The sequence below is a fragment of the Temnothorax nylanderi genome, unplaced genomic scaffold (genome assembly GCF_030848795.1).
Source record: "Temnothorax nylanderi isolate EJ_2023f unplaced genomic scaffold, tnyl_v1.0 TNYL_tig0538_pilon, whole genome shotgun sequence".
Classification (NCBI taxonomy): domain Eukaryota; kingdom Metazoa; phylum Arthropoda; class Insecta; order Hymenoptera; family Formicidae; genus Temnothorax; species Temnothorax nylanderi.
This window is the reverse complement of record NW_027249600.1, coordinates 19,998-47,760: the sequence shown is the minus strand read 5'-3', so window position 1 is coordinate 47,760 and position 27,763 is coordinate 19,998. Positions and strand designations below refer to the sequence as shown.

General features: G+C 35.0%; 3 protein-coding genes across 3 annotated transcripts; 1 reads left to right on the top strand and 2 right to left on the bottom strand.

Moving 5' to 3' along the window:
* Positions 1-255: 255 nt before the first annotated feature.
* On the bottom strand, positions 256-27,228 carry LOC139783764 (luciferin sulfotransferase-like). Its single transcript, XM_071722916.1, has 9 exons — positions 27,088-27,228; positions 26,560-26,751; positions 3,703-4,137; positions 3,418-3,621; positions 2,743-2,839; positions 2,487-2,649; positions 2,294-2,414; positions 2,011-2,105; positions 256-1,153 (listed from the first exon to the last, which is right to left on the bottom strand). Coding segments are annotated over exons 3-9 (1,008 nt in total). The 5' UTR covers positions 3,704-4,137; positions 26,560-26,751; positions 27,088-27,228; the 3' UTR covers positions 256-826.
* Positions 7,257-11,063, bottom strand: LOC139783753 (uncharacterized). The gene is made up of 4 exons (XM_071722903.1): positions 10,916-11,063; positions 10,415-10,774; positions 9,386-10,333; positions 7,257-8,587 (listed from the first exon to the last, which is right to left on the bottom strand). The coding sequence occupies exons 1-4, from the start codon at positions 11,061-11,063 to the stop codon at positions 7,257-7,259; spliced, it is 2,787 nt and encodes a 928-aa protein (XP_071579004.1).
* LOC139783769 (uncharacterized) lies at positions 15,826-17,037 on the top strand. Its single transcript, XM_071722930.1, has 3 exons — positions 15,826-15,832; positions 15,913-16,173; positions 16,291-17,037. Exons 1-3 carry the CDS (start codon positions 15,826-15,828, stop codon positions 16,368-16,370), a joined length of 348 nt encoding a protein of 115 aa, XP_071579031.1. The 3' UTR covers positions 16,371-17,037.
* Positions 27,229-27,763: the final 535 nt, after the last annotated feature.

Below are 27,763 nucleotides of genomic sequence, written 5' to 3'. Positions count from 1 at the left end.
TGGATCGAGTAGCTGAGATACGGATAGATGAGGGTAGGTGGGTGAAAAGAAGAAGTTTATATAATATTATTAATATTACAATTACAATGCGCAAATTATATTTAGTTTATAATATAATAATAATCCAATTTCTTTTTTATAATAGCATTATCAGTAAATTATGTATTCATTATTTGTAAAAATTTATTTAAGTATTTATAAAACATATATTATAAAATAAAATATGAAAATTTTTAAATATATTGGTCATATTAATTATCATAAAAAATTGTGTTTATTATTACAAAAGTATGTATAATATATATATATGTGATCTTCAATGCGTAATCTATCGATACATCGATATTCATCGCCTACACTCGTGGGGTAAAGTTACCAATTCATTTGAATCTAGCCCATCCACTACCACCCACCACCCACGAACGTTGTTGGCGCCGAACGAGCCTTGCGTTTCACGATTATTCGCTCATCTTATCAACGCGTCGTGGGTACAATGGAACGTCGGGAAGGCGCACGAAACAACGGGCGAGTGTCGCATTGTGTAGGCTTGCGGACTGGATGATTAGCCGCGATTTCCCGATCGGCTCGTGTCCGTGCGAGACCGCGAAAAGGCCAAGGTAGTGTCATAGCGGCGCGATTCGCGCGGATACGTTTATTTCTTATCATTATTATTATTATTTACTACTACTTATTATCTATGCGATTTTACGGTGTTTTTGAATATGATAAATTCCCATGACAAATCGATTATAATACAATAATTATAGATTTACAATCTAAAATAAAAATTCTCATAATTCTTTCAGGTGGGGATAATACGAAGCTATTATTCTTCGTCGGACATAACGTCCACATCGAACTTTAGGCCGGTCCCGTAGAGATGCTCCTCCGTCCATTTATCGAATCGTCGAGCGAGATCCTCAGACATGTAATTCGTCCAATCGCCGACTTTGCCCTTTCTGATAAACTTGAAATTCGGATCATTGTTCAGTTCATCCTTGTCATCTAGCAGCTGTTTGAGCTGTTGTATGTTCACCGATGGATTTTCCGCCATTTTGGAAAATTTCAGGTGTTCGCGCAGCCCGATAACTTGTTCGTCCGTCACGGTTTTGCCTAAATATTTCGCTGTCTTCTTAATCGCCGCCACTTGATCCTGCGAAGAGCAACGCGCGTTTTAAGGTGGTTCAAGCATTTAGGTCAAATGTAGATAGCCCGGAAAATATGATATTAAATGAAAGGTTAACTATCCTAGAGTGTGTCTGAAAAATTTCGAATTTTTTTACCGCTTGGTTCCGGAGATATATGTCCGTAAACTTTGCCAATTTTACATGGTGATAATAGGGAAAGGAGGGTCAGATCGCACATTTATGGAATACGTTCATACTTCTCGAGTAGATAAACGAATAAAAAACTGTTTAATCGATGCAATAAACATTTCTAAAGATACTGACGCGACACCAAACTGATTGACCGTACCGTATATAAATAAAGCGAAACTTTCGACAAACTTTCGGCAACTTTCGACGTTTCGACACGACACGAGAGTCATGGCGGCCGTCTTGAGTGGCTGCTTGGCAACGTCGCACGCGTCAGCTGACGCACAAGACGCGTGTCCTACCATTCTCCCACCGTTGAATGGAGGTTATAAGGATAACATATTTTTTTCGGCAGTTGTATGAATATATTCACTATCGCGGAATTGTAGAAATTGTGATGTATATTTTTTCTATTTTAGTATATTTTATTCTTTACCGGCGTGATCATATTTATGGTTATATCACCAACTCTAGTCAAATTTATGACTTTGCTCTGATATTTTCAGTTTATAGCAACGGTTAAATGAGAAAACACCTTACGAAATAATTAATTTAAATGTATGCTGATTTTTACATACTAAATTATTCATATTTGTCACTAGTAACAATAGTTGTTTTTGTGACTTCAAATTACTGCTTGAACCACCTTAATAAGAGAAATCTGTGAAGATAAAAAAACAAATGCGTGCTTTACCCGTTTCATTTCTTCATACGTCAGAAACAGCATGTTATCTTGATTTCGCGTCTTCCAGAAGGGCAGAATATGATCCCAAAATGGGGCGTACGGCACTAAACAAACATTATTTCTTAAATTTAATTTTAAGGAGGTAATTGTGTAAGGAGAATAAAAAATGTTGACTTTAACATTTCTGATTTTCCTTACAACTTTCTTAATTGTAATGCTAATTTTGATTTTTTTTTGACATTCTAAAAATGGCGTTATTTTCTAATTCAATAATGCATGTTGTTTAACGTACCACCATCACGCAGCATCAATTCTGCAAAATCGTTGAAGCTTCCATTCATACCGTGGAATACTCTGCAATAATGGTAATAACTGACACAGACGTCTTTTGGATTTCTCGTCACATAAATTATCTGCGAAAGAGGAAAATCGACATGTTATAAAGGGAATAATCACGATTTTACATTTGTACGTTGCGTTATTACTTTTGGCTTTTTCTCGTGAAGTTGCCTTGGCAATAAGTCCCATGGCAGGTGACTTTTTATATATCGTGGTCTTGGCATCTTCGTTACATTTTCGACGGAGTCGCCTAGATAAAGATCTTTGAACCAATCATCAAATTTTCCATTGACCATGATAACCGAACCCCTACAGAGAGAAGAAATAGGAGAACGATTAGGATAACATAATTTCTCTTACAAGAGTTACAAGTGTACAAAATATTAAATCGAATCGACTTACTCGAGAGTAGGACTCCGCTTTAGTATGAGCGTGCGGGCTTTTTCGTAATCAAAATCGTGGCCGATACACCACGTCATTTCCTGTGCCCAGTGACTTCCTAAAATTTATTTGTATCAAGAAGCGACATTTAAGAAAACAAAGGTAACACTTCGATCAAATCCCGATTAACTTAATCAGTGACTATAATTCAACCGGCAAAATTGATTACGACAGATAACTCATCTCTAATTCAGTTATTCTATCTATGTGTTAAATAGTAAAGAGTTAGTACTGTAAGCGACGGGAAAAATTAACGGAGCTACCGGGACTCGAACTCGGGATCCTTCGCTCACACGCCTAGCACTTATGCTGCTACCCCACGACTGCTCCACTACTACGCTAATTTCTCCGATCTCCTATCAATACTGGCCCTACGGCCATAAATCTCCTATAGTACTCTGTCCGCATTAACAAAATATCTCAGATATTAATGGATCAATTAATTGCCGATTAAGTTAATTGGCATTTGATCCAAGTCACCCTAATTACGTTATGTGGAATTAATTGCAATTTATCTCAGTTTTGTATCGCTCGTGATCGAGAAAGTCGCGTTTCGATTTTTTTCTTCCTTTTTTTAATAATTGCGCAACCACGTTTACTTAAAATTACGCGCGTTACTGATTGTGAGATATTCACCAGTTCGAGGAAACGAGATCATCCAAATGTCATCCTCGTACACCAGCATGTCACGTATCTTCTGCGCGTAGAAAATAATTTTCGGCGGTAACAAGCAATGACTAGGTTGCACCTTCACAAAACTGGGCTTCACCCCGAATACCTTGTCTAACTTTTCTCCCGTCTCATCGTCCATAGTCGAGAACACGATCGACCCTTTACCCACTGCAAAAAAATGCAATACAAAGTCAAAGCAGTGATGATTTAAAAAAAAGGCACTCTGACAATTCTATATTTGATACTCACTTGTTCTTCGATTTTTATATTATGCAAATATGAAGATGCGCGAATCTGACGTGACCTCAAGTACAGACTGCACACACTCGGATGCTGTTACACACGCGACTCGCAGAGAAATGATCGAATGTACACTCGGCCGTTTGAATCCGATGACCCACTACCGGGGCTGGGGTACTTTTTACCGGTCCTTCTCCTTTTTCCTGTTTACGATGACTTTCTTACTTTCATATTTGCAACGTAAATAAAGTCGTCAATTCCGCTCATTATTTGCATTGAACAAGTACTACGTTTACACGAGCGTAAACAGGCATGTAGCAACATGCGTAAGTATATCACGCGATTCTTTATCTTTATACATTTGTTATTTTTTGTTTATATAACTATTGATTTTTTTCTATTTGAATCCACTGTGTGCGACCTCGCCGTTTCCTAATTTGCTTCCTGAAATAATTAAGAATATATCATCATAAGTACGAAGTTAGATGTGCTAGGATTTCAGCAACTTTTAGTTTACAAATAATTTTATTCACAGGGAGTTTTAAATTCAATTAACAGATTACAGACTGCAAAATTAAAAACAGATATAGAAAATAATATTCAGCGTGATAAATAATGTATGATTTATAACTTCTTGCAGTATATTCATTATTCAGTGGATTTGCATATATGCTAGAAAAAACGATATTATATTCTAATTTAATTCCTGCTGAACTTTAAACATTTATTTCACCGTGTTGACATTTGTATCTTATTATCGACATTTTTATATCAAGTTTAGAAAAAAGAGAAGGGAGAAACATTCTCTTAATAGAAATATGCGAGAACAAATATATCGAGCACACTTTAGACGATTTATAATTCACGTTAGAATTCAGAATAGAATTTTATTTATAATATAAGCTTATCATCTAGTACAAAATACGAAAAATATTTGAAGAACCAGAAATACAATCATGAATTGAAATCTGGTACGAGCGATATCTTCCTTTTTTTTATATCCCGCTGAGATAACTCTTCATCAAACGTAAGCGGTCGTTGAAAGATTACGCGGCAAGAAATGTAAAGCGCGAGCGATATTTGAGCATGTTTGAATTATTTGCGGCATTATTAACTTTCTCTGTCGAGCGAAGATTTCACTTTCAGAGAAAGTCAACCGGCTGCATTCTTATCGGGAGCCGATTGCATTCCGCGTGATCGAAAACACCGTTTTTTTTTTCGACAACAAAAGATTATTTTTATAGACAGCAACGCAATGCGTCAACGAATTTGCTTGTAGCGAATTTAAGAGAGCTGCGAAGAGGAGTCTCGCCTCCATTTTTGCCTTTATTTTCGCGATAAGAAGCCGATTTTATTATTATATCATTATGAGAATAGAGAGGCAATTGCCGATTGGAAATTATACCTATAATGTGTATATAACATTCCAGATAGTCACGTCTTCTAAGGCCCAATTCTACAAACATCGGTTAACTTTTAACCTTAAGTTAACTTCCTCTTTGTCTCTTTCTAACGTCCCCCTTAAAACTTTTTTAAAAAAATTAGGTGTGAAATCGATTGTATTTCGTTTGTAGATTATTGTAGTGCATTTATTTTTGTTTGTTAGTTCATAATTAATTTTTAATTAATTATTTAATTGTAGACCATGAAACTAGAGTCCTATATATAAAGAGAGAAGCGACTTCGGATCCCCACAAGGCAACATTCAGATATTCTCTGCCAGTACTGATAAATCTATACTTTATGTCACATACTTTTTTCAGTACGCACAATAAATATCGGAACGCAGCCTAATTAAGGTACGTTTTTACTTATGTCGAGATGTAGGCGACATCATATATCGGAGTCGCCGACATCGTATAACATAGACATAAGACGCAAAAAGTAATAAAAGTAATAAAAAAGTATTAAAAAATATAAAATTTAAAATATAAAGTACTAGCGTTTCGGCCCGCGCTTCGCGCGGGCCTCAAAGCTAGCGCGTGGAACTCAAAGCTAGGAAACTATAGATCTATATGAGGAAGCAATGTGCAAGTTTCTACTTGCACACTTAAAAGCTATGAGGAAGCAATGTGCAATTTTTTACCTGCACACTTTTTTATTATCCTAAAACATCATTTTTTGAAGTCTCAATTATTGAGATTTGAGATGTTCTAACTGTCCCCCTTAGAAAGAGATGAAATAGTGAGTAAACTAAGGTTTAAAGTTAACCGACGTTTGTCACGACAATAGATTTCCTCGTCACCCATGAGGTACTATTGTTGACGCGTTTTTTTAAAAGTGGTTTTCCCTGTAGGCCTAGTCCACTAAAAAATAATATTAGGATATAATCGAATTTTTATGATTATAACTATAACAGAGAAGAAAATAAAACTATATATATTATTATACATATACTCTTAGAAACAGAGTAAAAAATTTAGAATATTTTTTCTATTTTTTCATTATATTTTTTACTGTATATGTGTATACATATAAAAACTCGATCATTTTCTAATATTATTTTTTACACACTCGTCTTTGTGACAAATATGATGTCTTGTTCAGACACGATGCCTTGTTTAGACACGATGTCTTGTTCAGACACGATGTTTTGCGCAGACATTATATTGTTTACACACTCGTCTTTGTGACAAATATGATGCCTTGTTCAGACACGATGCCTTGTTCAGACACGATGCCTTGTTCAGACTCGATGTCTTGTTCAGACACGATGCCTTGTTCAGACACGATGTCTTGTTCAGACACGATGTCTTGTTCAGACACGATGTTTTGTGCAGACATTATATTGTTTACACACTCGTCTTTGTGACAAATATGATGCCTTGTTCATAAACGATGCCTTGTTGATACACGATGCCTTGTTTAAACACGATGTCTTGTTCAGACACGATGCCTTGTTTAAACACGATTGAAATTTATCCTTTTTTTGAGTTGAAGTACTCTCCGCTTACCTGTTCTTATTAGCTCTCATAAATTAAGGATATATAATATTGTTTTTTACCGGCTGAAATACTCACCGCTGACTCGGCATTATTGGCTCTCCTCTAATTTTTTTGCATGTCAATTTACAAAATTTCTCGATATACAACATTTTTTGTAAAAGATTTTGAATTTCCCTCAATAAGATGTCCTTGATTGCTGTTTTCATTGACTTTAACTTTGACACTATCCCTTTTAGTTGCTCTTGAAAATGCTACATAGAGTTGTCCATGAGCAAATACGGGTTGTGGCAGATAAATCCCAACTTTTTCTAAAGTTTGTCCCTGGGATTTATTGATTGTCATAGCAAATGCCACTCTAATAGGAAACTGTCTTCGTTTGAGCTTAAACGGGAGTTCCGAGTCATTTGGAAGGAAATCTATCCTTGGTAAAAAGACAATCTGACCTCTGGCAGGGCCAGTTAGAACCTCCGCATAAATAAGATTAGGTTTCAAATCAGTAACAATAAATCTTGTGCCATTGCATAGTCGTTTCTTTGTATTCAAATTCCTTAACAGGATAATTGTAGCACCGACTTTTATTTTGAGTTGATGAACTGGCATCCCAGAAGGTTTAAAAATTTAAGAGTTTAAAAATTCAGTCGAAAAATTCAATTGCTCTTGTGGATCATCACTCATAATAGAGTCAATTGAGAGATATTCCTTTTTCTCTCCTTCCATTAAATGAAGGATTTCATCATTAATTTTAAACGTGTCTTCATTCTTTGGACAAAGGATCGCTCGATCATGATTATTTCGAACTTGTTCCATGGTGATTTTAACACCAAAAATCTCACTGATAAGAGATCCTTTTGATATAAAATCATGAGGGATTTCAATTGTATCAGGATGTAGTTCATCTGTATTTGACAATTTACCATCTCCGAGTTGCAACAACCAATTTGCAAATTCTCTTTCATCTCCAGTTCTCATATTTTGCTGGAGTTTAACTTGAGTTACATTTCTCCATAACGGGTTATATTTTACAGTTGACTCAATTATCGTTGTTTTTTGTGCATGAGGCACTATAGGTAGATTTTGTCTGAAATCTCCTGCAAATAGAATAACTTTTCCTCCAAATGGTTGTGATTTCTTCATCAAATCTCTGAGAAGTTTATCAACTGCTGTTAAGGCATGTCCTACAGTCATACTCACCTCATCCCATATGATGAGTTTGGCAGATATCAGTTCTCGTGCAGCTTTAGAGTTTCCTCTGATATTTGATTTCGCACCATCATCAATTGGGATGGTAAGCTTAAACAGGGAGTGATAGGTTTTTCCTCCCTTTAGAAGTGTTGCAGCAATGCCAGTTGATGCACATGGAAGAACCTCCTCGTTTTTTCCTCGGATAACACTCAGAAATGTGTTAAACAGATAGGTTTTACCACTACCTGCAAACCCATCTATACAAAATAACCGCTGTGGTTCATTCTCATTATCAATTGCTCGCATAACTAAATCGTACACGTACTTTTGCTCAGCATTTAGTGTCGATAATAAATAGTCACCACGTCTTCTTTCCTCATCTACATTATATTCTGTTACGTAAATAATCACTGGATTTGGATTTGGCAATTGGAAATTTTCACAACTACTTCCATTATTCCTCAGAATTTCTTGTATATGATTTAAAGCCATATTTTCAGGATTGACAACATTGCTGTGTACAAAGTCTTCAATCATGTGTTCTTTGTATATATTCCAAAGAGTTGGTACATTAGTTGGAGTTCCAAAGATGCAAATATAAGTAAATAGCTCTCGAAGCTGTGCAGGCATATGGGATCCTGTCGCTTCTTCCATTGTTTTTTCCCAAAGATCATCAGCTTCTACCAAATTTTTTGCAATTGCCGCATCCTTGAACGTCTCATAAAGAACGCCATTGACAGTTCTCAGATCCTCAAAACATTTAGCTCCTGCCACATGGAGAAGAAGAAGGCGGAGATAAAATCTTTCAGTGTCTTTGATGCTCACTGTGTAAAGCCTTGTAATTACCCAGATAGCAATGCCTGATGATCAGATTTCATCACGTCATGATCTTCTGATATTGATCGAAATGTGATGTATGTCTTGTGATTATATTGTGATGATACACATCATGAGTACAAGTTAACATGTATATGAGGAAATATATGAGCTCAGATATTGACGTTACTTAGCCAACTCATGATAATCACATGCTGACCCTGGTGGAAATAATTTTACAACAATTACCGCGAGCGCTAGTACCGCACGCTGCCGCGACGCGGCTATACCACGCGTCACTTTCTCGTAATCAAAAATCATCACGCGCTAGTATAAGAGGCGAGCTTGTGAGAAGCCTAATTACAATGTTCTTTGCTGCAGATCAGCTTAAGTGATACCTCTGGTATCACATAGTGCAGAGGTCTGCGAAGCAATTTTTGATAAATTGTTGGATATGTCTTACTTATTTATTTACATGTTTTTAAATAATTTTATTAAGTATGAAATATTTAAAATTGTTGTCATTTCTTGAGCTTTATATGCACACAATATGCAGTATTTCATTGAACATTTATGTGTTCATTATGTCACTATTTTGTAAACTTTTATAGATTTCATAACATGTCTGCATTCTGAGCAACATATGAGCCCGCATCTGTGTCTATTCTTGCCATCATGTTTTTAATAAACGTGAGTACAATATGTACTCAGAACGAACACATTTTGCTATCTGGGTACTTTATTAACACCTTTTTTGCGTGGCTTCCACTTAGTTTCTTTCTTTTCATAAATGTATTGAGAAGGAATATCTGTATAAAGAAAATGCATTGCATTTTCATCAGATTGGTTCAATTTGAACCATGCAGTCAGCGTAGTATCTCGGGTGAGCTCTCTTTGAACAGCTTGCTCTTCATTTCCCGCTCTGAAATAAACCATTTGACGATTAGGCAAATGGACTGCTAGTTTTATTATTGTGTGAGACTTCATGAATAGATCGTATCCATTCAGTCTCCAGATTGCTTCTGGAGCACTAACATATCTTGCATCTAGGAATGAGTTAACTTCATCTACTTTAATAAGCTTTGTGCCATCTCGTGTTTGCACTTCAATTGCGGCACAGTCAAATCCTTTGTGAATGTACTTATATAAGTATTTTACGCTCTTCACTGATGAGCATATTTCCAAATTGATGTGCCGATCATATTTCATGATTAAATATGGCGAATATGGCACCACCCATCGATTGTCAATTTCTTTTCCTCTGACAATGTATTTTTTCCCAGTATTCCTTCGTTGATACATGGGATATCCATTCACATTAGCATTTGTTTCGTCTCGAAACTTTTTTGGAAAGCCTTTTGAGCATTTTCCATCGTCACCAGTGCAAGGATATCTCTGAGATTGGTTGCCACACGGACCATGAATCATGTGCTTCAGAACTTTTGCATTAAGTTCTGGATATCTTTCTTTGTCAGGAATTTCAGCCCATACCATCATGTCAATGACTTCTTGAAGTCGAGGCTTATCTTCATCACTCAACATTGCAAGTAAATGCAAATGTGGAAGTCCTCTTTTTTGGAATTCAATCACGCCTGCATAGGCTATGATATTTCCAAAAATTCCATTTTGGATTAGATCCTTCATAACCTCTTTGACATCCAAGCTGAATGTTTTAGCGACCAAATCAGGTCGATACTCTAATGGGCATCAATCAAGGTTTTCCTTAATTTCAGGGCATTGAGGATTGCAAGTCATCGTAAGAAAAATGTCTGGTTTACCAAATTTTCTGACCAAAGACATGGCATCTTGGTACCTTTCTTGCATATTCCTTGGACTGCCCATAAATGAGGATGGTAATATTACAGGTATACCAGCTGTAATTCCTTCTTTTTGTGCTCGATTATCAAGATGATCCATTAACCCCGAATAAAGTTCAGCTCTTAATTGAGGCTGATTCAATTTAATGTAATTAAGCCTATTGGCTTCAGTTTTCATATAGGCATCAAGTATAAATTGACACCTCAATTTGCCTGCTCTTTGAAATTGGCTAAATTCTGCTCTTGGTGCCAGCAAGTGAGCGTAATAGTCCATTTGCGTTACTTTGAATCCTGGATATTGAGGATTATGAGATTTCAATTCTGAATGCCATCCATTATTACCGTATGGATATAATAAAGGGTAACACATTGGGTCACATCTTTTGTCCAGAATTGAAATTTGTTGGACATCGTTCGAATTTTTGTTATAAATCCGAATGTCTCTCTCAAATGGAGGCTCACCATCAACATTTTGAAAGACCACGGCTATTTCATTAGCTCGTGGAGCATTGTATCTTCTTTGATCATGTTGAGGATCATTTCGAAAGCACAACATCAAATTTGGAGCTTGAGTGCCTCTCGGATTAAGATCTTGTTCAACTTGACGCATCATCCCAGATAGCAAAATGTGTTCGTTCTGAGTACATATTGTACTCACGTTTATTAAAAACATGATGGCAAGAATAGACACAGATGCGGGCTCATATGTTGCTCAGAATGCAGACATGTTATGAAATCTATAAAAGTTTACAAAATAGTGACATAATGAACACATAAATGTTCAATGAAATACTGCATATTGTGTGCATATAAAGCTCAAGAAATGACAACAATTTTAAATATTTCATACTTAATAAAATTATTTAAAAACATGTAAATAAATAAGTAAGACATATCCAACAATTTATTAAAAATTGCTTCGCAGACCTCTGCACTATGTGATACCAGAGGTATCACTTAAGCTGATCTGCAGCAAAGAACATTGTAATTAGGCTTCTCACAAGCTCGCCTCTTATACTAGCGCGTGATGATTTTTGATTACGAGAAAGTGACGCGTGGTATAGCCGCGTCACGGCAGCGTGCGGTACTAGCGCTCGCGGTAATTGTTGTAAAATTATTTCCACCAGGGTCAGCATGTGATTATCATGAGTTGGCTAAGTAACGTCAATATCTGAGCTCATATATTTCCTCATATACATGTTAACTTGTACTCATGATGTGTATCATCACAATATGATCACAAGACATACATCACATTTCGATCAATATCAGAAGATCATGACGTGATGAAATCTGATCATCAGGCATTGCTATCTGGGATCTTAAAAGTCTTGGCAAATTCATTGCATTGGATCATGAAACATGATAAATCTCTCATCAGGGCTGGATCACACCCTTGGTTGGCTTTGTTATTCATTCTATGATGAACAGCTTCTTCCGTATCCAAAAAGTAAAGTTGTGCATATCGTGGGGGTTGCCCATCACATGGGCGCATTGCTTTCGAGGTCAAATGATGATATTGCCCATGAATCTTTAAGCAATAAGGAGCAAGGTTCACTACATCCAAGGGATTCCTATTGCCTGGGGCACCCATGGAAGCCATAGCTAAAGCGCTGTTATACGAACGAATATTATCCATAAAATTCTTAGATGGAGCATTATTTCCCATGAATAATTTTTTAAGAAATTCAGGAAAATTTATGTGTTTTAATTGAAGCTTACCCTTTTGGCAACAATATGTAAATTTTCCATCTTTAGGCTTTTCACATGTAAAGTTTAACGATTTGCAAAATTGGCATTTGACATTCATTTGGCCAAGTGTGTGAACAGGCACATTCATTTCATGACCTTTGGCAATTAGCGCAATGTGGTGATTCAGTTGTTTGACTTGGCACCTTCTCTGATCATGTCTCTGGGCATCAGCTTCAAGTCGTTGAGATTTTGTCTCATCATTTTCCTCTGCCCTCTGCTGAGCATTTCTCTGGGCATTAGCTTTCAGTCGTTGATACCTTGTCTCATCATTTTCCTCTGCCCTCTGCTGAGCATTTCTCTGGGCATTAGCTTCCAGTCGTTGATACCTTGTCTCATCATTTTCGTCGGCCCTTTGCTGAGCATGTCTCTGAGCATCAGCTTCAAGTCTTTCAGTCCTTTCCTCCCAACTCTTATTTTTTCGCCTCTGTCTTGAACGGCTGCTTTCACGACTCATTTTACTCAAATTTTCGCCTTTTCTTTTTCGAGGCATTTTTTATAATTAAAATTTACTTGTTCTCTAAATATTGAACGCCGAAATTTGTTTGCTTGTATGTACAATCGCGAAAAATTTACTGTATAATTAAAACTTACTTGTTCTTTTCTTTTCAGTTTGCATTATTTTTCTTACTATTATTCTTACTATTATATTTTCGTATTATCACATTTGCTTGATCCTTTATTTCTTTTTCCCGTTATGTTCTTTCTGTTACCATTCTATCTCTCTCGTACTTATTCTGTTTTATATATATAGATAAATATGGTCATATAAGAAATTGAAATATAATCTTGAATAATATTATATGGCCATATATGAGTATCTGATTATATACATATGAAAAAATATCTCTTATTTATTTATATTAGTAGATATATAATAATTAATTATATATGATCATATAATAAATGGAAATATAATCTTGAACAACATTATATGGTTATATATAAAAATATATGATTATATGATTATATATTCTTATAAAACCCCTGCCCTATTTAAAAATTCTAAGTTATGTTTAGTAGAGAAAGCAGTACGACTATAAAAAGACCTATTTTTGTCATCTTTTAGTTTTATATGCTATCTTCGCAATAATTAATGAGGAATTAATTATCCACATAGTCAAATCTGTCAAAAATAAATTTCGAAAATGTCTTCTTTATAGTATATCTCTACAGCAGACAATTCACAAATGTGAAATATCTGCTGTTAAAGAAAGTCTGCTGTAAATGTCTTTTTATTTACCTTTAAATAAAAAAGAACGGAAAAATAGCCACAGGAAACTTCTTGGAAAAATCTTTATAACAGGAACAGGATAAAATAATTTCTTTTTGTAAGATAAAATATCTGTGAAAGAAAAAAAACATAATTTGAAATCATATGTAAAAAAATACCATTAAAAATTCATAAATCAGTTGTCTAAATAAACTTCCCAAGGAGCGCCAATGCATGTATAACGTACTTTTAATGCGCGTACAATTACATTGTCTTCCAAACTACATTAATTGCGTGTTCAAAATGCGCTCATTCAAATGCGTAATTAATGCAAATTGAGCATTTGATTTGTAAATGACAGCTTTTAAAAAATATTTGCGCTCCTTGGGTTGATACAGATATAAAATCTCGAAAACAGCTCCAATTCTTTCACAAATTTTTTACATGTTACCGATGTATATGTTGCAGAGATTTCGTATAATTCATATTACTTATATATATAGATATAATCTATATTATAGATATAAATATAAATAAAATTTATATAATTTTATCTATATATATAAGTACCGTCGTCTGTATGTACCCAGATAGCAAAATGTTAGCAGAATACGCGCAGATTGGCAGCAAATTTGATCAAAATCGCACACCAAAACCATAGCCATCTGTGTCCGCATTAAGCTCGTGTTCTGTCGACAGAGCCTGGCTGACAGGCAATGTAAGCAGATTGCCAACAGAAACCGCGCAGAGCCTGCATACATAACCTGGCAGCAGATTGGCAGCAAAAACCGAGCAGAGCCTGCGCGCTCGACCTGAGAACAGATTGGCAGCAAAAACCGAGCAGACTTTGTCCATACCCATACAGCACAAAATATTTTTTAAATATTTTTTAAATATTTTTTAGGTATAGATTAAAATAATTTACAAAAATATTTTTTAAATCTTTCTATGTCCGCCAGATTATGTCAGAAAAATATTTTCGAAAAGATTTTTAAAAGATTGCAAATAAATATGTACAATAATATTTGTAAAATTTTTCTATCAGAAATATTGCTTTGAAAAATAAAATATGTTTAACCCAATCAGCAATAATTGTTTGAATTGTTTATTACTTTGGAAAATATTATTTTGCATATCTATATCATTGCAGCAATTTTGGTTGAGCCTTGCGTTGTATTGCTGACAAAGATATGTCTCGCGGATGTTATAATTTTGCTTCGCAGGAACCCTGCTTATATTAGCCCTCAACTGAAATTTACTTACGAGTTAGTCTTACCATTATGCGCCGCTTAGTGGCGTCGTTGCAAACTATCACGGAAAGATGCGCTACCATGCATCTTTCTTAATTAAAAATCTGTTCGGTTTTTGCTGCTACTCTGTTTTCAAGTCATGCGCGCAGGCTCTGCTCGATCTTTGTTGTCAATCTGCTGCTAAGTATGTGTGCAGGCTCTGCGCGGTTTCTGCTGCTAATCTGCTCACATTGCCTGTCAGCAGGCTCTGTCGCATTTCTGGCTACAGTTTGACAACATCGTCTGATAGAGCAGTTTCCGCGTGCAATTTGTTGCCTTCCTGATACCAAAAATTTAATGCAGACTCTGCTTGGAATCTGCTGCTCAGGTTTGGCTATCTGGGTATGTATGTATGTATGAAAGAGATGGAGAGATGGAAAGAATTTAAGATACATACCTTTTTTCTTTGTCTCTCTCTCTCTCTCCCTTCCTCTCTCTCTCTCTCTCTCTCTTTCTTATAATGTTCTCTTTTTGTCTTTTCCTTGCGATTTGTCTTTGATCGATTGCATAAAAAACTGTATCTTTTCTGTATGCTAACTCTTGACACACAAAATATAATCGCTCGCGACAGTCACGAATTGAAGTGACTGGTTTATCAATTGACATATAATATGTGAAAGTAGCAACTTATCCTACATATCTTATCTATATATATTTCATTTAAAACTGATCAAGCTATGAACGATATCATTTGTTAAATTTATATTTATTTTTATGAAAAGGATTTATTTATTTTTAATTTTATTACATTTATTTACTATTAATTAAAAAATATAAATATTATTGAAAGGAATTTTATTTTACACCCACGAAATATACGTTTTGCAAGATTGAATAAAACTCAATTAATTATTAATTAATATTTATAATTACAATTTTTGTAATCTTCCATTTCCTTCGTCCAATCTTCTGAGATCAAAATATTAATATCGTCCAAAAAGATCGGTAACAAAAAATTATACACTTTATGGCACTTGTGGTAAAAATTCGGTCCAATAGTTATTAATGTTCAAACATGCATCACCCGTAAGAATTAGAAGAAAAAAAACGTGCTTGGCGCGAGAACTTGAAAGGAGTAGCAATTTCTTCATCGCGGTGAAGCAAGGAATGCGTCTCTTAAAATGTCACGTAAGTATTAGGTTATAAATAAATATTATAAATTTTTAACGGCAAAACTTGCAATTTTGATAATTTCTTTCTATTTTTAGAAAGAAATAATAACAACTTGCCAACGCTGCAAGAATTAATGCAACAATTGCAACTGCAGCAGTTGCAAATTGCGGAGCTCCAAAGACGTCTGCAAGAGCGAGAACAGCCGCAGGAGGCGCAACAGCAGGAGGAGGTCGAGCAGCCACTGCTGGAGCAGCCGCTAGCGCAGCAGCATCAGGTAGTACACGAGCAGCCGCTTGCGCAACAGCAGGAAGCCAATGTGCAACCGCTGGCGCAAATACAGCAGCAGGGACCAATGAGTATGTATTAATAAAAATTAATTTTTTTTAATTTTGTATTTAATAAAAATTAATTTTTTAAATTTTGTATTTATTATTTAGAGTATTTTTATACTATTTCATATTTCCTTGTTACAGGAAATCGCCGAGGAAGAGGACGCGGTCAGAGCCGGCAACGCTGGTATACTCAGCGGGGCCGCAGCAGGGGTGGTCCTTGACAATATCCCATAATAAATCAGTATTACGTATAATACTGATTTATTATTGGATAAAAGAATCGTAAAAGAATCGTAAAAGTATCTTGAGCTAATTCGGTAAATGCGATCGATAGCACTTTTGCGCACATGAAAAATAATATTTTGATTGAGTTCTATTATATTTTATTTCATGAATTTGAGCAAATATTTACATTATATCGTCGCGATACACTCACATTATTATTTGATGCAATATCTCGTAAAATATTGTCAATTTTCTATTGAAAATATCTGAAATTAACGATGTAATTATTGTATCGAAATGTTTTTGTCGAAAATTAAACTAAACTTATGTAGCAGAGACGTTCTGGTATCGAATATATTTTTATCTATAGACTTACGTAGATAGATTGCGCATTCATATGCAATAGCTGATGATAATATTGAAACGACGAACCATTAAAATCATCACTTTTTGATTGTACGTTACATTTATTTTCTATAAAAACAAATTCTTTTAAATTAACGATATAAACTAAAAGCAAAACAATTTACAATATTTTTGTATATAAGATATAATAAATGTTAATCTGTCTTCACATTTTTTGTATTTTATTCTTTTTGTTGTCTTTATCTTCTTCATCGTTTCCTTTACGTTTATTACTTTTTCCAGCCTCATTCTTGTCTTCTTTTCGCTTGCTATTCTCAATCTCTATCCCATTACTACACTCTTTCTCTGCTTGTTTTTGAAGTTTTTTCTCTGTTTGATTCTTTTCATAGGTTACTAAATATATAAAGTAAAAAATGTATACAATCATTACATCAACATTGTATGTAATATATAAATACTTTTTTCAGCCTCTATTCCATCACTATACTCTTTCTCTTTCTTTGCTTGCTTTTGAAGTTTTTTCTCCACTTGATTATAGCACTCTCCGGAAAATTCTACCCCTACTTCATATATAATTCTTTAAGATTCGGTCAATTATATCCCGAAAAATTGGAAAAATTAAAAAAACCGGTTTCCAGAAAATCGGTAACGAAAAACTATACACTTTATGGCACTCCCCGGGAAATTCTACCCCTACTTCATATACTTTTGGTAAAAATTCGGTCCACTAACGAATGAGTAGTTCGCGGTCAGACATACACACATACAGACGACGGTACTTATATATATATAGATAAAAAAAGGTATTTATGCATAAAAGGGGCCTTCTCTCCGATTTCAATGACCTTGACATATGTTGTCAAGGTCACCCTCCTGAGTGACCTTCAGAAGTTTTTAGCCGTCGGTCGTTATTCGTTAAAAAGTTATTAACAAAAAAAGTTTGAAAAATATAGCAATTATTTTAAGTACTGACAAGGGAACGGTCGGAAGTGTCCTTACCCGATTTGGATGCGCTTTGGATATGTTGTTGAGCATCAAAAAACATTAGACACGTATTTTTTTTGCGGCGTATCTCGACGTTTAGGGGTTGAAACAACCCCTCGAAAATAACAGATTTTATAGTTTTTTGCGAATATCTTCGAAAATATAAGGCGTAACGACAAAAAATTTGTACAAAATGTTTATGGCTTTTTGTGCTCTTTACAATGGCGTAATCAGATTTTTCAAATTTGTCACATATTTTAATTTAACCCCACCCCCACCTATTATTTTTGCCAAATATAACAATTTTTCCAACGCAAATTTAAGAGCGTCAAATGCCAAATACATCCATGTGTATTTTTATTATGATACCATTATTATATTTTTGGCAAGACGAGATGATATGTGGTATAGGCGTCGCGCTGTAGGTAGGTGTTGCGTTATTTCTGTTCAGTTGCGCCGTACGCTTAAAAATGTCCATTTCAACTCCGGGATGACCGAAAGCGCTGATGCAAAGTCCAGCGCAAGGCACTGACAGCGAGAGGTTAACGCTATTTCGAGAGTCCTAGACTAGCAACGGAATGTCGACTCCGACAAATTGTAAGATCGGGCGGGCAGTCGCAAATCATAATCTGAACGAACACGTGCGTCACATTAACCGCTACAATAATATACTATCCCGGTTACGGCACAACAAAATCAACAACCAAATTCACGCATTTGAATATTATTTGCTCGTGTTATAATTCCGAAGGCAGGCATTTCAGATCGTAAGTTTGAAGTGTAAAGAACTGTGTGTTGTACGCTGTCGTTTTGTGAACATGTAAGTGTATTTTTATTGTTAACTTTTATTGGTTTCTTACGCTTGTTACTTTTTCCTTTGATATTGAATATTTAATATAATTTTTTATTCAGCTCTTACTCAATTCTTTGCCAGTTTTGCCAGTGACTATATAATCTTTTGGGAGAGATGCACTTGGACACGGTTATTTGAACACGATCAATCGGACACCGTTTATTTGGCCACGGTTTATTTGGACACCGTTCATTTGGACACGGTTCATTTGGACACGGTTCATTTGGACACCGTTCATTTAAACACGGTCATTTGGACACGATCAATTGGACACCGTTTGTTTGGACACGGTTCATTTGGACACCGTTCATTTGGACACGGAGCATTCGGACACCGTTCATTTAGACACGGTTCATTTGGACACGGTTCAATTGGACACGGTTCGTTTGAACACCGTGTGTTTGGACACGGTTTATTTGGACACGAATCATCTGGACATCGTAAAAAATACGACCTGTGCAGTTGGACACCGTAAAAAATGCGGCCTGTGCAGTTGGACACCAAAATGCGCAATCTGTGCAGATGGACACGAAAATGCGCGACTTGTGCAGTTGAACACCGAAATGCGCAGGTCGTGCAGATGGACACGAAAATGATAGACATGTTAATCATAAATTATGTTAATATTGTTGCATCCTTACTCGTCAATATATCCTATATCAAAGTACATGCGTGGGCGGGGGGGGGCCTCGTTCCCCCTGCACCCCTCATGCACGCGCATTTCGGTGTCCAACTGCACAGGCCGCGCATTTTCGTGTCCATCTGCACAGGTCGCGCATTTTGGTGTCCAACTGCACAGGCCGCGCATTCTGGTGTACAACTGCACAGGTCGCGTATTTCGGTGTCCAACTGCACAGGCCGCGCATTCTGGTGTCCAACTGCACAGGTCGCGCATTTCGGTGTCCAACTGCACAGGCCGCATTTTTTACGGTGTCTAACTGCACAGGCCGTATTTTTTACGGTGTCCAGATAATCCGTGTCCAAATAAACCGTGTCCAAATACACGGTGTCCAAATGAACCGTGTCCAAACAAACGGTGTCCAATTGATCGTGTCCAAATGACCGTGTTTAAATGAACGGTGTCCAAATGAACCGTGTCCAAATGAACGGTGTCCAAATGAACCGTGGCCAAATAAACGGTGTCCGATTGATCGTGTTCAAATGATCGTGTCCAAATGTACCGTGTCCAAGTGCATCTCTCCCAAAAGATTATATAGTCACTGGCAAAACTGGCAAAGAATTGAGTAAGAGCTAAATAAAAAATTATATTAAATATTCAATATCAAAGGAAAAAGTAACAAGCGTAAGAAACCAATAAAAGTTAACAATAAAAATACACTTACATGTTCACAAAACGACAGCGTACAACACACAGTTCTTTACACTTCAAACTTACGATCTGAAATGCTTGCTTTCCGGAATTATGACACGAGCAAATGATATTCAAATGCGTGAATTTGGTTGTTGATTTTGTTGTGCCGTAACCGGGATAGTATATTATTGTAGCGGTTAATGTGACGCTCGTGTTCGTTCAGATTATGATTTGCGACTGCCCGCCCGATCTTACAATTTGTCGGAGTCGACATTCCGTTGCTAGTTTAGGACTCTCGAAATAGCGTTAACCTCTCGCCTTGCGCTGGCCTTTGCATCAGCGCTTTCGGTCATCCCGGAGTTGAAATGGAAATTTTTAAGCGTACGGCGCAACTGAACAGAAATAACGCAACACCTACCTACAGCGCGACGCCTATACCACATATCATCTCGTCTTGCCAAAAATCGAATAATGGTATCATAATAAAAATACACATGGATGTATTTGGCATTTGACGCTCTTAAATTTGCGTTAGAAAAATTGTTATATTTGGCAAGAATAATAGGTGGGGGTGGGGTTAAATTAAAAAATGTGACAAATTTGAAAAATCTGATTACGCCATTGTAAAGAGCACAAAAAGCCATAAACATTTCGTTCAAATTTTTTGTCGTTACGCCTTATATTTTCGAAGATATTCGCAAAAAACTATAAAATCCGTTATTTTCGAGGGGTTGTTTCAACCCCTAAACGTCGAGATACGCCGCAAAAAAAATACGTGTCTAATGTTTTTTGATGCTCAACAACATATCTAAAGCGCATCCAAATCGGGTAGGTTCCAAATCGGGTTTTTTCAACCAATAAACGTCGAGATACGCCGCAAAAAAAATACGTGTTTAATGTTTTTTGATGCTCAACAACATATCCAAAGCGCATCCAAATCGGGTAGGGACACTTCCGACCGTTCCCTTGTGAGAGACATAAACGACTAATATTACGTTTTTTTTAAAGCAGAGGATACTTTATTTCGCGAGAAAGTCGCTGCTTTACCAAAACACAACATTTAAAGCAGTAAATTGTTGATAAATTGAAGTTTTTTTGTTAAAGCAGAGATACTTTATTTCGCGAGAAAGTCGCTGCTTTACCAAAACACAACATTTAAAGCAGTAAATTGTTGATAAATTGAAGTCTTTTTGTTAAGGGGGTAGCCTGGAGTAGCGGCTTCAAAAAATCGATTTTTTTTTGCTTAAATCGATAGTATTCTATCTCTAGAATACGCTCCCTAAGCCCTAAGCATGAATTTAGATTTTAGCGGGCTGAAATGAGCTCAATCGCTGCGCATGCTCGAGCGCTCCGAGGAGCAGATGCTGGGGAGGGAGCTCTCAACGGTCTTTGAAAAGGCCCGTTGCCTGCTGGCGTTCCTAAAAGGATAAATTCAATGTATAGTACGTTTGGGTGGGCATACCCAAAATGCGAACGAGAGTTTTAACTCTACTGTTTGGCGGTTTGCTCCAAAACACCTCCACTGCGGCCGGAAGATTATAGAGATTGCTGCTTACATAGCAGCTGGAATATTTAACGAAGGCTATCTGTCCGTGCTAAACATAATGTCAAACTTGGAAATAGTTATTGGGACAACATGCAGAGATTATGCCGACAAAATTAATAATAGCCGTACGACCTCGCAGAATCGTCGAAGCACCAGCATTACTCGCGCACTAAAAAATATAAATAAACAACGGCTGTTGGAGCAAAACGAGCTGCATGAAGAAGTTGAGGGGATACTATATGGAGCAGGAATAGCAGATTGACCAAAAAGTATAGGTAAATCAACAATAATAAGCTTTTATCAACGTTCTTTCTTGTTCGAAAACTTTAAACGCGTTTTTCTCAAAACCATGTTTTTGAAATTTGCGTACACGATAACTCAAAATATTCTTGATGGATCGAGTCCTTTTTTTTTAAATTAAAGGTAATTGAATTGCCTTGAACTTATACCTATAATATGTACTAAAAATGTTGTTTAAAAAAAGTTATAAACAAAAAAAAAGTGCAAAATTCATGCAAAAAACAAAATTTTTTTTCAAACCACCATTTTTAAAGTTCTTTATGATAAAAAAAATCTTTTTTTAGGTATAACTAGAAACTACACTCATAAACTTTACAAAAATCTTTGGTTTTTTAATTTCAGATCGTTCTACGGGATGCTAGAGTGTACGCAGTTGAGGAAGAATTTTCGAAACCACCTTCGTATTTAATTGCATAACTTTTGTGTACTTACATATATTTATTCAAAAAAATTAATTTGAACACTTCAATATGTACACAATAAATGGTGTTAGTTTAAAAAATATATATTAAATAGTTTCTTAAAAAAAAATCCAAAAAAAGCGCTTGTTTTTGGCGTTCTACTCCAGGCTACCCCCTTAAAGCAGAGAATACTTTATTTCGCGAGAAAGTCGCTGCTTTACCAAAACACAACATTTAACCAGTAAATTGTTGATAAATTGAAGTCTTTTTGTTAAAGCAAAGAGTACTTTATTTCGCGAAAAAGTCGCTGCTTTACCAAAACACAACATTTAAAGCAGTAAATTGTTGATAAATTGTATATTGAATATATGTGAGTATTGGAAGGCATAAATGACTAATGGCGTTTTCGATTTGCGACTCAAACCGACTCGGGTCGCATCATGTATACAGGACTCTAGCATCATTGACGTGGAATACATACATATCTATGTATGTATTCCACGTCCATTGATGCGACCCGAGTCGGGTCGAGTAGCAAATCAAAAACGCCATAAGGGTGCCGTCCCATGCAGGACGGAATTTCGGAAAACGGAATCTCGGAATCATTCTGATTGATTAGCCCCATGGGGCACAGTACAAGCTCCATGAGGCTAACCAATCAGAATGATTCCGAGATTCCGTTTTCCGAAATTCCGTCCTGCATGGGACGGCATCCTAATACTTATATATGTCGAAATAGTTCACGCATATACTTTCCACGCGAGACGAGTTGTCACATGGGTTCGTGGCGCGCTTTACAAGCTCGTTTAAGTAGAGGTGGTATTAAAGAAGATAAAGTTAGTGATCATCTGTGTGAATATTTGTGGCGATATACAATAAACGAGCTTGTAAAGCGCGCCACGAACCCATGTGACAACTCGTCTTGCTTGAAAAGTGTATGCGTGAACTATTTCGACATATATATTAGTCATTTATGCCTTCCAATACTCAAAATAGCTGCTATATTTTCCAAACTTTTTTTTGTTAATAACTTTTTAACGAATAACGACCGACGACTAAAACCTTCTGAAGGTCACTCGGGGTCATGACCTTGACAATATATATCAAGGTCATTGAAATCGGAGAGGAGGCCCCTTTTATGCATAAATACCTAAAAAAATATAAAATATAAATACTTGCCAGTAAACCTTATTAATTTATTTAATTTATAAATTAAAAAAACAAAATAAAGATATATTCCAAACAATTTACAATATATGTATTATAGACTAAAAGTCATGAAAAAAATATTTTAATAATTTTTTAAAATAAAAAAAATTAAAAAAAAAGATTCCCATTATCAAAATTAAAATGTCGGTAATTGTTTAGGAAGACGAAATGCAGCAGTATTCCTGCGGAGTGTGTGGTGCCAAAAACCTTATCCCTAACGAAGAAAATGAAATAGATCATGAATGTTTAAATGGTCTTTCAGTATCTGTTGATACAAAATTTGTTATGCGTCCACGGATAGGTATATGTATAATAATAATATTTAAGGGGGTAGACAACCGGCCTTGACAAGCGAAAAAATAGATCTTTTTTTTAAGTTAAATACTTAAGAAATAAAGAATTCTGAGTATTTGAAACTTTGGCACATATAATTCTATATTCTTTTATAATTATTAAAAAAAAAGAATTATTAATATTAATAATAACAGGAGAGTTATTGGTAATGAAGGGAAGCAGTTCAATAGCTGGTGATTGACATAAAATTTCGAAAAAACGGCTACGATTTTTTTCAAAAATTTTTTATAAGTTGTTGAAAACAATATCTAAGGATGTGTCGGAATCTTTAATAAAATTGGAAATGCAATTTTATACTTTTTTGCAACTAAAAACTATTTTTTAAGAATTTTTTTCGAAATTCTGTTTCCGACATATCTTTATTAGATATTGTTTTCAACAACTTATAAAAAATTTTTAAAAGAAATCGTTGGAGCCATTTTCGAGATTTCATGTCCACCACCAGCTACTGAACTGCTTCCCTTCATTACCGCAATAACTCTCGTTATTATTAATATTTTTTAATGATTTTTTTTTAAATAATCATAAAAGAATATAGCGAATCATGTGCCAAAGTTTCAAATATTCAGTTTTTTATTTCTTAAATATTTAATTTGAAAGAAAAAAGATAAATTCTTTGCTTGTCAAGATTGCCTACCCGCTTAAAGAATTTGGTATATTTTTTTTAAACTTTGTTTTTTATAATTATCGAGCAAGTAACATTTACTTCGCCAGCAATTATAACCCTTAAATGCCACCCGGGGTCCAGCGGACCCCAGACCCTTTAGAATGATATATTTTCAAATGTTCCCGCCAAATATGGAGCTCATATATATTTATTTATTATTTTTGATTTTTTTGATTTTGGAGCCAACATTTTAACTGTTGGCGATCTTAATTTTTTATACTATGTTGAAATTGAAATTTTAACAATATAAGCATTTTATTCTCTTTTCTAAGCCTTGAACAACATTGAAAATAATTTTCATAACTAAATATCAAAAAATCAATAAGTAAAGAGACATTTTTCATGCTGGGGTCTTTTAGACCCCATGTGTCATTTACGAGATTCTTGAGAGGTGTGGCATTTAAGGGTTAATTAATCAAAATAACAGTTAAGAGTTGTTAATCGACCCAACTGGCTATAATAATTGTCATGACAATACGACCATTGGTTTTGGTCAGATTAATTGCCAAGATGTTTCGACCATGGATTTTGGTCCGTCTGAGGCCCAGTTTCACAAGTGTCGGTTAACTTTTAATCTTACAATTAGATTAACTCACTCTTCGTCTCCTTTTAACGTCCCCCTTAGAAAGAGACGAAGAGTGAGTTAATCTAAGGTTAAAAGTTAACCGACACTTGTGAAACTGGGCCTAAATTGATGTAATTTTAATGCTTATATTATAAGCATTTTATTTAAATAATTAAATTTATTGCGAAAAATATTACCTCACCCTGGTTAAAGGTAATATTTTTTGCAGTAAATTAAATTATTTAAATAAGATGCTTATAATATAAGTATCAAAATTACATCAATTTAGAAGGACTAAAATTCATGGGCAAAACGTCTTAATTTTATAATTATGTTTTTTAAAAAAAGTTCCAGAAACAGGCTACCTTGTTTCTGATGGCAATGGAGAACGCGAAAAGGTGGCAGAAGATATTAATGAGTGCATTAAAGTAAATGAGCATTGTGGCAATTCAACAAGACAAAAAAAACTTTCGGTTTTGGAAAAATCTGGATGTAAAAAAAAAATTAAAAACAGGAGAAATAGACAATGTCTGGACGTCTGAAAGTTTCGCACACCTGATTCAGTTAGTAAGGAATAATGAAGTTATATGGAATTACTACATTCCTATGAAAGAAAGGTCAAAATTTAAAATAAGCATTGCATGGGATTTTATCGTGGAAGACTTGAAAGGTAAGATCTAAAAATTTATTAGAAACTAAACAATTTTCTAAACTAAACTGAAATGTGCTCTCACAATATACAAACTCGCCTTATCTTAATTCTTTAATAATTTTAAATATTTTAGATACATTTCCTGATATCTCTTCTTTCTTTAATCCAATTGTGGCTCAATCCAAATGGAAAAGTTTGGTCGATTATTTTTGGAGAAAAGTATATAGCTTCACGTCCAAAAACAACTGGATCTGCTGCCGCTGCTCCCGAATCGTGGCCATAGGGGGAAGTGGGGCACATTGATACGATTTTTTTCAAGAGTTAAATAAATAACTTTGCAGATAGATTAAGATAAATGTAATAGGTTAAATTTAAAGGCTTGTCCTTCTACTTACGTGTTTTGATTGCCTTTTTGCTGTCGGTTAATAATAAGAAATGTTATAACATTTTTTGTAAAAAATGAAATTCGTATTAATGTGCCTCATATGCGGGGTACAATGATACGGGCATGGGGCACTGATTCTCAGTGATCTATATTAATATTATTCAGAAATAAATTGGATTATTATTAAAACAAGCTATGTTTATTGTATATAGAGATATAGAGATATTTATTTATACGGAATTAACAATTTTACGGCATTTTCATCAATATAGACCCTATCGGTCTTTTTTTGGTACGTTCTTACCATTTTCGTCTAAAATAAAATATATAAAAATATCTTACTTAATACTATAAACTACATAGATACATATTGATATGTATCAAAGTGCTCCACGAGTCAGTGTACGAATCTGCCCCACAGCGTCATACATAATAAAATATATTCTCAGCCGAAAATAATACAAAGTCATGTCAATATTTTCGACAAATTAGTAAGAGATATACTGTTTCTTACTTTTGACGAAATATTTATTTAGTATTAATCAGATTAATGTGAAAAATCACGCTTCAAAGACTTTTGAAAATATTTACCTGAGAGTACGCAAAACACGTTTATACCTGTCATTCATCAAGTGGCTACTGCTCGCGTACGAAATTTGGTTAGGTTATTCGTGTATCATAACGCCATATATGCATGAATACGTGACCTTCTTAGATGTTTCTCATGCAGACATATGATGACTGTATCAATGTTCCCGCTGTATCAATGGTCACCATTTCCCCCTATTTCGAGAATATGACATTTCTTTAAGAAATACAAACTAAACAAAAGTAGTAATTCAAATCTGTAAAAAATAATTTTTATCTTCTAGATTATTATCTATTTTAGGACTATTGATAATTTCCCTGAGGAAGATGAAGAAAATAGAACGAATGAAAAAATTAGAAGAGGAAGAAACAACAAAAACAATAACGGCATCGAAAAAATAGCGTCAGCTTTAACCGAATTGGCAAAGGCACCATCAATAATTCCACCTCCATTGCCCGCTTTACCACAAAACACTACGCAGTCAAAATTGACTTTCAAAGAAAATAAAATTCGAGATTTTCTACAATTACCTAATGGAGTTTTTGATGCTGAATATACCCGATGCTGATCTCGACAAAATGTTCTTCAGTATCCACGAAACTGTACATAAAGCAAACAAATAATTGCACAAAAATATTAAAAAGAATTATGTATACTGCGCGGTCTGCGCGTCAATGATTCCTTTTCCGAGGTCAGGGGGAACACAGAAATCTAGAGACGCTATTATGGTTACTTCTATTATAGTCACTAGAATTTCTATATATTCCCCCATTACCTCAGGAAAGGAATCATTGACACGCAGTGTACGCAGTTTATTATATTTCAATATAATATTTATTATAAATTCAATATATCAGTGTTTATTTATATTATTATATTTCCAATAATATGTTATTACATTTCTAACAATAAAAATTGTTTTTTTGAAAATAAAAAAATGTGTGTGAAAAAATCTGTTTTCTTTAATTTAGATTTTTTAAGTGTTTTTTTTTCTAGTCAATTGCATAATTTATTATCGGTAAATTTGGTGAAATTGCCAAGGTACTAGCTGCTCCTTCATTGGCACTCTGTGAACTTTCTTCGTATTTGTAAAGCTTCTCGACTTAATACAGCTTGATTTGGTTGATTTAAATTTTGAAATAAATTATTTTCAGATGTAACATTTCGCCAAATACCTGGAATTACATCTCCATTTCTTGTTTCTTT

Bases quoted from the DNA above. Each gene is read 5' to 3' on its own strand.
- LOC139783769 (XM_071722930.1), top strand. The intron at 16,174-16,290 runs GTATGTATTAAT...TCCTTGTTACAG, and splicing joins ACAGCAGCAGGGACCAATGA to GAAATCGCCGAGGAAGAGGA.
- LOC139783764 (XM_071722916.1), bottom strand. The intron at 2,840-3,417 runs GTGAATATCTCA...AATAAATTTTAG, and splicing joins GATCTCGTTTCCTCGAACTG to GAAGTCACTGGGCACAGGAA. The intron at 1,154-2,010 runs GTAAAGCACGCA...TGCTCTTCGCAG, and splicing joins CGTATGAAGAAATGAAACGG to GATCAAGTGGCGGCGATTAA.
- LOC139783753 (XM_071722903.1), bottom strand. From the start codon at position 11,063: ATGCGTCAAGTTGAACAAGATCTTAATCCGAGAGGCACTCAAGCTCCA. The intron at 10,775-10,915 runs GTGAGCCTCCAT...GATGGCATTCAG, and splicing joins GGTCTTTCAAAATGTTGATG to AATTGAAATCTCATAATCCT. The intron at 10,334-10,414 runs GTAAACCAGACA...GATGCCCATTAG, and splicing joins GTCTTTGGTCAGAAAATTTG to AGTATCGACCTGATTTGGTC.